Below are 12,230 nucleotides of genomic sequence, written 5' to 3'. Positions count from 1 at the left end.
CAGCTGGATATGGAGGGTGCCCTGACTGCCAGGGACCGGGTGGGAATCCAGGATTTTGTCCTTCTGGATGAAACCACAGAGACAGCCTTCCTCAGCAACCTCAATAAACGCTTCAGCAAGGATCTCATCTATGTGAGTCTGGGAAGGGACTATTTAAACCCTGCTGTCAACAAATGTATGTGCATTTTCACAATAAATATGACAACTTTTGACTCTTTCTTTTAGACCTACATCGGCACTTTGTTAGTGTCTGTCAATCCCTATAAAGAGCTGGACATCTACAATAGGAAACAGATGGATATCTACATGGGTGTCAATTTTTTTGAGCTTCCACCACACATGTGAGTGTATAATCTGCATCTGTAATGTGAATTTGAGGGTGCATGTACCTGACTTAAACAATAATCTAACTCTTGTTGTAGCCCAAGTTCATTTGTGAAATATTGTGATTGCTGTACAACCCTGTAGCTATGCCTTGGCAGACAACGCCTACCACACCATGCTGACAGAGTTCAACAATCACTTCATCCTCATCTCTGGTGAGAGCGGTGCAGGGAAGACGGAGGCCTCCAAGAAGATTCTGCAGTATTACGCCATCAGCTGTCCGAGCACCACTCTGCTGAACACTGTCAGGGACAAAATGCTCAAGTCCAACCCTGTCCTCGAGGTCTGGTCGTTACTTAGTGTTATATCCTTGTAATGATGCATCAAAGAACAGGTTGTTAATTATTCTGTGTGATATGGTTGTGTTTTCTCTCAGGCTTTCGGGAACGCCAAAACGCTGAAAAATGACAACTCAAGTCGGTTTGGGAAGTATATGGACATTCAGTTTGACAGCCAGGTGAGAATCAGTTTAATCAGGCAAATTAACAGAGATGCTTCTGACAAATATATCAATAAATCATAGATGAGAAAGAAAAAATCAGGAGGTTTATGAGAGACCCTTTAAGTACAGTTCTCCTGTTTTAAATTCTTCTTAAAAGTGTGCCATAATCTAGCCTCGTGGGCTGCAACCCACTGCACTTTACTCAAAAAACTGGTTTAAATGTTCGGTTTAATTGTACAAATGTGTAAAAATAAATTAGAAGCCTAAAAATTACTTACGGCACAAATTGCACAACCTTGCTCAAGGATCAATTTGGTCAGCCAGGAGAAAGTTCAGCAAAAATAATTGATGAGTATTAACTTTCCTTTCATGGGACTGAAGAAGTAGCTTTCAAGGAAAAACATTTATCCTAGAAAAATATTTTAAATCTGGCCACTGGACCATAGGCTATGTTTTTTTCTGTAAGTTGTAGAGCTGCTGTCTTTAGGATCATGATGCCCATAGGGGGATGCTGTCGGAGGCCACATCCTGAATTACCTGCTGGAGAAGTCGAGGGTCGTGCATCAGAATCATGGGGAGAGAAACTTCCACATCTTCTACCAGCTAGTGGAGGGAGGAGAGGACGACCTGCTGCACCAGCTGGGCCTGGAGAGAGACTCCCTGCATTACAACTATCTAACCCAAGTATGTGACCACGTTTTAATGAATTCAATTTATGAGATAATTGTACACTTTGACACTATGTTACCGTGTTTACTTTCTTCTGACAGGGAGAGTGTGCCATTGTGTTTTCCATTAATGACAAAAATGACTGGAAAACAGTCAAAAATGCACTGCAAGTCATCGACGTCGATGAGATTAACACTGATGTAAGTTGGACGTTGTTACTGACGCACTCACTCTTCCCTTGTAGTTTTGCATCGCTTTATGAATATTTATTCTGTGCAGCACTTGTTTGGGATTGTTGCGAGCGTCCTCCATTTGGGGAACGTTCAGTTTGACTCTGACAGTAAAGGCCAGGCCCTCCTGAACAACAACGCAGAGTTACGCTGGGTCTCAAATGTAAGAAAATAGCGCTGTGGTATTCTTCAGATATGTAGCATTATTACAAAAAGTCACAGAACAAAATATCTTAATGTTATTCTTCCTTGCAGCTGCTAGGGGTTGATGCTCACATTCTCCAAGAGGGATTGACATTCAGGAAGATAGAAGCCAACAAAGATCAGGTGCAAACGTGTCAAAATGTCCTAAAGTTTTATTTATCTATGATTTAAACTTTCCAACGTTGTGTTTGAGAAACAGCTATGATTTTGTCCCTTTGTAAAGGTCCTCAGCCCGTTCACAATCGATCACGCCATCTATGCCAGAGATGCCCTGGCTAAAGCCATTTATGGACTGACCTTCACCTGGCTGGTCAACAGGATCAATGGGTCCATGGAGAACAAGGTGAGAGGAAGCGTTTGCAACAAATCACAAAGTGAAGGTGGTGAAGTTGACTATACTGACTTAACTCATCTGTTTGTTTTTTTCCTGACAGGACTCTTCAAGAAAGACTGTGATAGGGCTTCTGGACATATATGGGTTTGAAGTGTTCTATGTAAACAGGTAGGAAGTTGTTTTTCTCCATTTTCCTGCATTTTGTCACAGCTTCATATTGTGATCAGGGCTGTTGTAACCAAGTATAACAATTTGTTTTTCATGGGGAAAATGTTACCAGTTCTGAATATTCTACCTGAGCTGTTTGTGTTCACTTTTCCCCTCAGTTTTGAGCAGTTCTGTATAAACTATTGCAATGAGAAGCTGCAGCAGCTTTTCATCCAGCTGACACTCAAGGCCGAGCAGGAAGAATATGAAGCAGAGAATATTGAGGTACTCCTGTTAACCTGAAAAACAAAAACTCGGGAGGAATAAAAGTGTGTTTACATTAATTTGCATTAAATAATAATCACTTTTCCCCAGTGGGAGCCAGTGCAATTCTTCAATAACAAGATCATCTGTGATCTGGTTGAGGAGAAACACAGAGGAATCATATCAATACTGGTGTGTACTCACTGAAATAGACCTTGAAGCCTGGCCAGCAGCTTATAAAACACACTGTTACTGTAAAAAAACATTGTCACGTGAAACTATGGTCAGTGTTTTAATAAATATCCTGCAGGACGAGGAGTGTCTGAGGCCGGGAGATGCCACAGACCTCACCTTCCTGGAGAGACTGGAAGAAAAGATGGGAAATCACCCTCACTTTGTCACGTGAGTTGACTTAATCTACTCAAACTATCTAACACAAATCCACACGTGAGTATGTTGACATTTTATTTGTATTTTGAGAGATAAAAACCTAAAACTATTTGGCCACGGAATACTTTTTTATCACGTCACATTCACATTTGCTAATGAAGCAGTTGTTTTAAATACAAACTCCATCTAAACGACGCTGTGCCAGTATCAATGTTGTGCTGACTGGTGTCTTGTGAGCGAGCCGACAGTGAGCCGATAGAGATGGAGGATTAGGATTCGTCTACAAAGCCTCTCACTCTTCATCCCTGTGTCTCTATCTCCACCTCTTTGACTGTAGGCACAAACTGGCTGACAAAATGACACGTAAGACTCTTGAGAGGGGAGATTTCCGTCTTTTACATTATGCCGGGGAGGTCACCTACTGTGTTGTGGGTAAAAGGAATCACTATCTCAGGCCCTCAAACATCTAAATCTTTTCACTTTCAGCTGCCAAACAGCCCAATTACTTTTTTTTTGTTTTTTTTTGTTGCTGTGACATTCTAGGTTTCCTGGACAAAAATAATGACCTCTTATACAGAAACATAAAAGATGTAAGTCTACAGTTTTGTACTTTGCTATGTGAGACAGAAAATATGCGCTGGAGAGGAGGCTTAGTTCCTTGAATATTAAAGAGGGTAATGGATGAACGTTTAGATACCAACATTATGTTAAATTAGTGTGTTGTGTGTGTTATCCCTGCTTCTCACAGCTGATGTGTCAGTCTAAAAATGCCATAGTCAGAGAGTGTTTCACCAACATGGATCCAGACAGCAGGCGAAGACCAGAAACAGTGAGTGCTCACCATGCTCAACTGTATCACTACACCTCGTAAGCAGCAGCACTGCGCTATAGTTTAGAGTTCAATGCCATATATATATATATATATATATATATATATAGTCTAAAAGCCTGGAATATTTTGTCATGTGAATTATCCAGAGTGAAAAAAAGGAGCAAGCATCCAAAATATCATTTGTACTTAAGAAAGGACTGTGTGATATATAATATGTGATACACATTTTAACATTTCTTGCAATGCATTTAAAGAGCAAAAATGTGCACAATGTAGAGATTACAAATGAATAAGTGGTCTATACTGTCTAGAGTGACCACTGAGACGAAGACAAATCATTTTAAACAAGTCAATAGCAGTCTGACCGTGTCATCATTAAGCCATATGGATTTGACAGATGAACTGTTGGGGATTATGACCCTCATGTTGTGTCCGTAGGTGGCGACCCAGTTTAAGAGCAGCCTGCTGAAGCTGACAGAGATCCTCATGGCTAAAGAGGCCTGGTACATACGCTGTCTTAAATCTAATGAGTCCAAGCAGCCAGGTACTTTAATCAAGAGATGACACGTGTAGCTGTTTTGGTAACATGATGGAGTCATTTGAATTTCACCCTTTTCTCGGCCACATAATCACAGGTCAATTTGACGAAGCACTGATCAGGCACCAGGTGAAGTACCTGGGGCTGATGGAGCACCTCAGAGTCAGACGAGCTGGTTTTGCTTACAGACGCAAATATGAGGTCTTCTTAAAGAGGTACGCAGGAGCAAAGAGGCTGGGATTTATCCTCTTTAAATTAAATTTAAATGTTGAATTGAGTGAATCCATTCTGCTACAGTCACTCTGCTGAGTGGGTTGTTTGCTGCTTCCTACAGATATAAACCGCTGTGCCCGGCCACCTGGCCTCACTGGAGAGGAATGCCTGCTGATGGAGTGGAAGAGCTGGTTCAACATCTGGGCTACCTGCCAAATGAATACAAAATGGGCCGGTGAGGACAAGACTTCCTAAACACAACAAAGCAAATATCCTTTGAGCCAAGAATAACCAAAAAAATGTTTTCCCCTTTGTAGTACCAAAATATTCATCCGTCATCCGAGGACACTTTATGCCACAGAGGATGCTTATGAGAAATGTAAACATGAACTGGGTGAGTGCAAATCCGCTATGAAAATATTTCAGTCATCACTGATACCTGCGCAATTATTTCATTTGATGCTATAAATTTTCAGCTACAAGACTCCAGGCCAAATACAAAGGATACAAAGCAAAAGGAGAATTCAGAAAACAAAAAGAAGCTGGTAAGTGTCAGAACACATGATCTAGATTAGGATGTTCTATGTTGCTTTGCCATGTACGTAATAGAAAATTACACACCCTCTACACGCACATCTCATTATATTTTTTTCCCCTCAGCTACTAAGATTGAAACTTGTTGGAGAGGAGTGCAGGCGAGGAAGGAGCGAGAGAGAAGAGCCTGGGCTGTAAAAGTCATCAAGAGGTGAGACAGAAGATGAAAAGTCGTGCAATATCATCACACAGCTCCTCTCAAGGTTAGTGTCACATTTTTACTACTTCAATATCTAACAACCTGTATCAGATTCATCAAAGGTTACATGACCAGAGGGCAAGCAAAAACCACAGATAACTCGGAGTACCTGGCCTTTGTGAGGCAAAATTACTTGAACCGGCTTAAAGAAAAACTGCCAAAGACCGTTTTGGATAAAACCTCCTGGCAAGCTCCACCAGCTGTGCTCGCAGAGGTACAATGATTCATCAGATTCATTGCAAAGCAAGCTGACATTTTATTTAGACTCGGTGCACGTTTTTCATTCTCGTCAGACTTCAGAGATCCTGCGTAAGCTTCACTACCGTCTTATGGTGCGGAAGTATGTGAGAGGAATCGCACCCCAGAAAAAAGCGCAGGTACCTCACATGTCAAACACGTTGTATTAGACCGGATCATCATATGTCCTTTTTGTAGTGATCAGCTTTCGATTTTTTGTCCCTTCAGCTTCAACTGAAGCTTGTCACCAGCTCCATCTTCAAGGGCAAGAAGGACACTTATCCACATAGTGTCGCTCAGCCGTTTGTAGACACCAGAATCAGTTAAGTATCGTATACATTCCCACAATGCCGTGTTATTTTTTAACAATCATTTTTACATCATTTAATATCTCTAGGTGAACAAGATATAAATGTGAGGGTTCTCCAGATGATTCGCAATGAGCACATCAAGGTAATAAAATGTCATTACACACCCAGAGGAAATACAGCAACGCATCAAACACAACTCACTGTGTTGCATCCTGTGTTTCTGTAGTACAGCGTCCCCGTAATCAAGTATGACAGGAATGGTTTCAAACCGAGGCCACGACAGGTCATCCTCACCCAGGCAGCTGCCTATGTGGTAGAGGAAGCCAAGATCAAACAAAGAGTGCTCTACACCTTCCTCAAAGGTCAGATCAGTATGTTAATACACACTTTACTTGCCATCCGGGATGTTTTCATGTTTGGTTAAAAATTTGTTTGACTCAATGCAGGTATTTCCGTCAGTAATTTGACTGATGGCATGATTGTATTCCACATAACATGTGAGGACCCTAAAGAAAAGGTATGTAGATATACAATATTCAGTAGATATTTGGGTTTGTCATTTTTATAAAAGTGTTTTGTCACTATAGATTCATAGAGATACAGAAACCACTTGAATTAAACAGCTCATTTCAGTCTTCAAAGATTTTCAGTTGGAAGTTTCTTAAAAGCCAGATACAAAATGGTATTTTTAATTCAAGGCCATTTGTCTGATTGTATTTTACTCTGTGGCTGTTTCAGGGGGATCTGGTAATGCAGTGTGACCACTTGTTTGAGTTTTTGACCAAACTCAGTGTCATCGCTAACAAACAAAGTGCAATCAAAGTGGTCCAGGGCAGGTGAGCGTGTATCTATATAACAAATGTAAAGGTTAAATTTCATGAGTACATTTACCTAAAACACGTTGACATCTTTGCATTGATTCTTAGTATCAAGATTGAAATCCAGGCAGGGAAAGAGAGTGCAGTGGACTTCAGCACCGGACAGGAGCCCATGGTATACAAGGCCAAGAATGGACACCTCATGGTGGTGAGTTGAGTCCTGTAATAATGAAGAATTTATGTGATGTGCTGTTTGAGGCTCTGATATAAAATTAATCTGCAGATGAAGAGATGCCACTTTGACCAAAGTCTGTTTATTTAAGATTTTCACAATATACAAAATGCAAGCAGTAAACTGTGTCCACTCTCATCCCAAGTATCTGCCCAGCCTGCACACCCACCTCTCCATCCACACACCCACCAGACCTGCACCACATTTTAAGCACTTTCTGAAGAGGAGAAACACACAAATGAGAAAAAAACAAATGTTCATACATATTATGGGGTTACATTCTCTGCATACAACAGGGAGAGTATCTTATTCTCTAGCCTGAGATGTTGCATAATATCTTTAATCCAATGATAAGATGTAGGTGGGGGAAGGGTCTTTCCATCTGAGCAGTATGAGCTGACCAGCCAACAACGTGCAAAAGGCTAGCGTGTTGCACTTATGATCGCTTAGATGCACACCCTGTGGTGCAACACCAAATAAAGCAATAAGAGGGGGACTGACACCTTTAGTATTTTAGAGAGATTTTAGAGAAACATAGGAAGATTTTAAAACAGATAAAGGAGCTTAGGTAATACATTGATCTTGATGATACTGATCCTTCCACTCAGAGAAAAGGGCAGCAAGTCACAATGTGTCCTGTTTTCAGACCAGCCATCATGGGCAGGAAGTTACCATTGGTGAGGTCTTATAGTCTATAGTTAGGCTATGGTTAATCCAGAATCCCAGATATTCAAACTATTTTGTGCAGATTTGGAAAGGGGTTGAATTAAAGGAAGAAAAGATACCACTTTAAATCAAATTATTTGTCCCAACAGGTTGCCACTCGGGCCCGGACACGGTAACGTGTGGGGCTGAGGAGACACACAAGAAGCCCCTGCATATTTTATCAGGAGACCCCTAAAGAGAGGATCAACATGTCTATAACTGAGCAGAAAGAACTGCACTTAGGAACCCTGGTTGAGCCTGTTTATTGGACAGCAACATTGCAGTTAATCAAACTAACTTTCCACTGGAAAATGTTAAATAGCGTTGAAAGATAGTTTCAGCATCGTTTTATGTTTAAGGGTTTGTCTCTGTTGTTTTTAGCACTACAGTTCAAAGCAAAGGCTGACACTGGACTGTAAATCAAATCTATCAAATTTAAATCTACAAAACTATTTTAATGTAAAAAACACTCAACATTACTCAATAACTGCTTAAAAGAATGTGTAATTCTGATTTCTGAACAATGAAGCCATATGTGTCATAATTTTATATGTTCACAAATGATGTGAATATGAGAATTAAACACAACAAAAGACTGTTTGTAGAAATTTATTTGTGATAAAGTAGGTATAAATATAAAACATACATATATGTTCACTTCTGTACAACAGACCTACAAGTACTGCGATTGTTAGACATATTTCAACTCAAACCTATTGTGTGCAAACGGTACATTCTCTGATGAATGCTGTGGTGAAGGACAGGTCTAATTTCTCTCCCTGTTAAAAGCTTGTAGACAGGATTCCCTTCCTGCCTGTGAGATCTCTGGTTACAGTCATTCACTTCAACCTCAGCATCCATCAGTCAATCACCCCAGTACATTTAACACCTCAGGTCATAGCTCAAGTTGCCTCCACTGAAAATAATAATCATTTAGTGAAGTGAAGGGAAAATGCATAATGTTAAAACTAAATATAGCAGAAGCACTACAGTGAAATGCTGCATCCACCTGTGATATCTTTACTGTATCAAAAATTATTAAATTTTTTAAAAAGATTTAATTGCTCTTATCTGCAGGCTACGAAATAGCCATGGTAACATCTTCTAAGAGTAAAACAGTGCCACCATGTGGCCCCATTGTGTACAACACCTAGTTCATCCACTGGTGAACTTACAGTGGACCCGTCAGGATCTCGAAAGGAGAAGCAAAAATGATGTGCATCAATTTTTAGCTGCTTACATTATATAATTCTTGTTCTCCCGGATGTAATCTAGTTACGAGCGCAATTAACAAATGTATACTGACAATATCATTTTCGTTTTCTTCACACACTCAGGTGAAACTGTGGTCACCCGCAGTGCTGAATGCAAACATCCATTTCTATGGGCCTCTGCACTCTAGCAGAAAACAGTGATAGGAGTTATCATGACTAACAAACATTACAGCCTGTGAGACCACACAAGAAAGATGACAAGTGGACACACAAACACGCACAAAATCACTTCACCACTACACACTGTTGTATGACACTCATTTCGTAGTAGTTTCCAAGAGAAAGCTGGTAAAATAAGAGTAGAAGTGAGACAGAGAGGCGCTGGGTGTTGTAAGGCACAAGCGTGGTGCAAAGACTGTCCAGGGTCAGAGACACAGGCTGACGGGTCGAGGGAGGAAGGTCACTGGTGGTGGTGTGTGCGGTCATCAGGTCGTTTGATATGAATCCTACGGACTCGTTCAATTCGTTCTCGCTCCTCATCCTCATCCAGATGATTAGATCGTCCTGCAGCGCCTCCTGTGGCCTCCAGCAGGGCATTGTCTGGACCCCTCCCATCATGGGACTCATACAGGAGGATGTTGAGGGTCTCCTCATAGATGCGTGCCTCAGGGAACTCAACCTAGGAGAGAATTAGGGTGTTTTACAAGAGATTAGAGATATTTAAACAACATATAGTATGCTTAAAAGAAAGCAACCAACTAACAAAAAAAAAAAAAGTACCTTTGTCTGCTTCTTTTCTGTGGCATAAACAATGGAGGTGCAGCACACTTCGGCAATCTTACGCCCCTGGCCATAAAATGACCAACAACAGATCTCATCCCCAATCACATCTTTGATGAAGAGGACCCGACCGTTGAATCGCAATGAAAGCTTGTCGAACAGCTCAATATTTTTTAGCATGTTGTCATCAGAATTGCTGGAAGGGGATGAGTTACAGGACAGTCATTTATTAAGATAACTTATTAAGATTTCACAACATTATATTTCCTCTTGAATTAGATATGCTGGCCCCTGATTTTAGTTGAAGAGAACTCACCTGGTATATGAATATTTGTTGTTGCTTCTGTTATACAGCAGTTTGACAGTAGGCTGTGAAGACAAAGAAAAATCTAAATGACAGAAATTAAAAATTTAAATTCAGCATGTTATGTAGAAAACATCGTAACATACCTTATTAGATGTTGCAATAAGCTTCTGCTCTTCCTTAGACGATGTCATCAGAGGCACTTTACAAAGGGGCTCATAAGTTTCTTTGTTCTGGAGGGAAAAAAAAGTTTTTCCATTAAAAAATAAGAGTTGTACATGTCAAACTGCAAAATACATATAATAAGAGGAAGGAAGCCACCAGGTGGACCAGAGTAACAAAGATGATGAAGGACATGCAACCCATAAATGATTACGGCTCATTGTTTCAGTTACCAACTGTCACCAAGAAATGATTGGTTTAAAATTAATCTTGCACAGATTTTATGTCCATCATGATGTAAAAGAACAAAAAACAGATTTACACCTGTATTTTAGCCCGTGGAAGTACATTTAGTATTAGTTCTGAGGAGTTAATTTAACAATGATGACATGGTAGTAGATGAAGAACTGATATATTTCCCCGCCTAACTGACAGCCCTCTGTATTGATGGTACCTGCAAGGCAGCTGTACATTCATCAGCTAGGCCTTGGACAAGGTAATACTTGGCCTCAGCGAGCAGTTCCTCAGTTTCCCGTCGGCTGTCTGGGAGTGGCACTGCCCCGTCTCTAAGATAGTTGAGGATTGTTCCAAAATGTTTCCCACAGCGGTCAATCAAGATCCAACCTATAAATATGAAATGGTGAGTCATTACTTAGTAATAGATTACGACCAGCGAAGAGATGACGTAAACCCCACATCTTATTGCTTATCTTATAACATTTTCACTAACAGCTCACCTTCACTGTCTGTGAGGACCTCCATCCTGCCACTGAACATGGCTTTGAGCATTGTATCCTGTTTGGTTAGAGTCTGCATTGTAGTGTAGTACAGTGCCCCACCTACATTTAACTTCACATATTTAGAGCTGGGGCTGGAGCCCTTGAAGGATGTAGTCCGGGTTGTAGCTGCCGGCACTGCCGAGCTCACCACACTCTCTCCTGACATCTCTTCCTGTGAAAGAACAAGATAAAGAATAAAAGGACACCTGGATCAGGGCTAGTATCTCACTGGATTAGTTTGTTTAAGGGTTAATGAAGATATCCAAATCCCTTGACCAATCCCTCAGTATATTTGAACTTCCCTAACCAGTCTGTGGTCCTAAGTCCCAAATCCATTTGTTATTATTTAACGTCTTACTTTTTAAAATAAGGCCACAAATACAGAGTTTAATTTTAAAAAAGGCTTAAGTATATTGACTCAGCATAAGTTAGTGTGTGCATGTTCATTGTGATGAAGGAACAAAATGACATATGTAGTGACTCATGTATTTTATTAGCAAGTCTTTTTAACTCTCAGACTGTTACAATAGCGGATGCAATTGTTAATATAATAGCTTTCTTGTGGCATAAACTAACACACTTGTACAAAACAGCTATGATGAAAAGTACGGACTTTAAACTTTCATACTTTTAGTACAATTTGATGAGAAGTAGTGTTTCTGCTCAGCTTGACATGATAAAGCTATGGAAAGACTAACAGGGCAGAGACAATTCAAAAACAATGCTTCACACTTTTGTCTATAAGGTAACTTTCTTTAAAAAAAAAAACAAACAAAAAAACAGCGTTACTGCATTTGTAGAATTGTTGGCGGCTTTTTTTTCTAGATATAAAGTAAAACACTGAACCGTCTCTCTCAGCTCAGTCAGTGGTAATTTCATTGTAGACAGCACGGCTAATGAGCTAGCTAGCTAGATAGCATTAACTAAACTTACCTTTATTATTACAAATCTACCAAAAATAGACCTAATATGTCACTGACTATTAAAGCTTTTTCCGCCTAATGTTAGTAGTGTGTTTGTATCTGGCTTTTGTTAAGACATAAGTATATTTACCATAGAAGCCGCAGCAGACTTCGTAAATGTAGCTCGCTAACGTCAGTCAGCTAACACCCACTTCCTTCCGGTCAACGCTGCGCAGTTATAAAAATGACGTCAACTATCCCGTGCTGTGTTTAAAGGGACAGTTCACATAATTTTGTTAAAGGTTACAGAGAATCACGGAGTGTTCAAGACGAAGTAAATGACACA

The 12,230-nt window shown here is 40.3% G+C and overlaps 2 protein-coding genes across 2 annotated transcripts; one reads left to right on the top strand and one right to left on the bottom strand.

The window, feature by feature from the left end:
* On the top strand, positions 1-8,336 carry myo1ha (myosin IHa). The gene is made up of 31 exons (XM_023413630.2): positions 1-132; positions 226-341; positions 469-667; positions 761-841; positions 1,331-1,510; positions 1,597-1,695; positions 1,775-1,888; positions 1,981-2,052; positions 2,153-2,272; positions 2,364-2,431; positions 2,590-2,695; positions 2,786-2,866; positions 2,985-3,076; positions 3,402-3,496; positions 3,608-3,654; positions 3,813-3,893; positions 4,335-4,440; positions 4,532-4,649; positions 4,769-4,882; positions 4,965-5,041; positions 5,124-5,192; positions 5,308-5,392; positions 5,492-5,654; positions 5,734-5,817; positions 5,906-5,999; positions 6,075-6,130; positions 6,215-6,350; positions 6,435-6,505; positions 6,727-6,824; positions 6,915-7,014; positions 7,854-8,336. The coding sequence occupies exons 1-31, from the start codon at positions 10-12 to the stop codon at positions 7,878-7,880; spliced, it is 3,072 nt and encodes a 1,023-aa protein (XP_023269398.2). The 5' UTR covers positions 1-9; the 3' UTR covers positions 7,881-8,336.
* Positions 8,337-12,157, bottom strand: kctd10 (potassium channel tetramerization domain containing 10). Its single transcript, XM_023413631.2, has 7 exons — positions 12,036-12,157; positions 10,941-11,154; positions 10,658-10,827; positions 10,188-10,274; positions 10,054-10,106; positions 9,738-9,933; positions 8,337-9,636 (listed from the first exon to the last, which is right to left on the bottom strand). The coding sequence occupies exons 1-7, from the start codon at positions 12,036-12,038 to the stop codon at positions 9,418-9,420; spliced, it is 942 nt and encodes a 313-aa protein (XP_023269399.1). The 5' UTR covers positions 12,039-12,157; the 3' UTR covers positions 8,337-9,417.
* Between the last annotated feature and the right edge of the window lie 73 nt (positions 12,158-12,230).

This window comes from Seriola lalandi, unplaced genomic scaffold, assembly GCF_002814215.2.
Source record: "Seriola lalandi dorsalis isolate HSWRI2012SDOR001 ecotype SW California unplaced genomic scaffold, Sedor1 jcf7180002054517, whole genome shotgun sequence".
Lineage (NCBI taxonomy): Eukaryota > Metazoa > Chordata > Actinopteri > Carangiformes > Carangidae > Seriola > Seriola lalandi.
This window is presented reverse-complemented; position numbering and strand designations above follow the sequence as displayed.

Excerpts from the sequence above, each read along its gene's own strand:
- myo1ha (XM_023413630.2), top strand. The coding sequence starts at position 10 with ATGGAGGGTGCCCTGACTGCCAGGGACCGGGTGGGAATCCAGGATTTT. Across the intron at positions 1,696-1,774 it reads TCGATGAGATTAACACTGAT|CACTTGTTTGGGATTGTTGC; the intron begins GTAAGTTGGACG and ends TATTCTGTGCAG. Across the intron at positions 6,351-6,434 it reads GCTCTACACCTTCCTCAAAG|GTATTTCCGTCAGTAATTTG; the intron begins GTCAGATCAGTA and ends GACTCAATGCAG.
- kctd10 (XM_023413631.2), bottom strand. Across the intron at positions 10,275-10,657 it reads AATGTACAGCTGCCTTGCAG|AACAAAGAAACTTATGAGCC; the intron begins GTACCATCAATA and ends TTTTCCCTCCAG. Across the intron at positions 10,107-10,187 it reads TTATTGCAACATCTAATAAG|CCTACTGTCAAACTGCTGTA; the intron begins GTATGTTACGAT and ends TTGTCTTCACAG.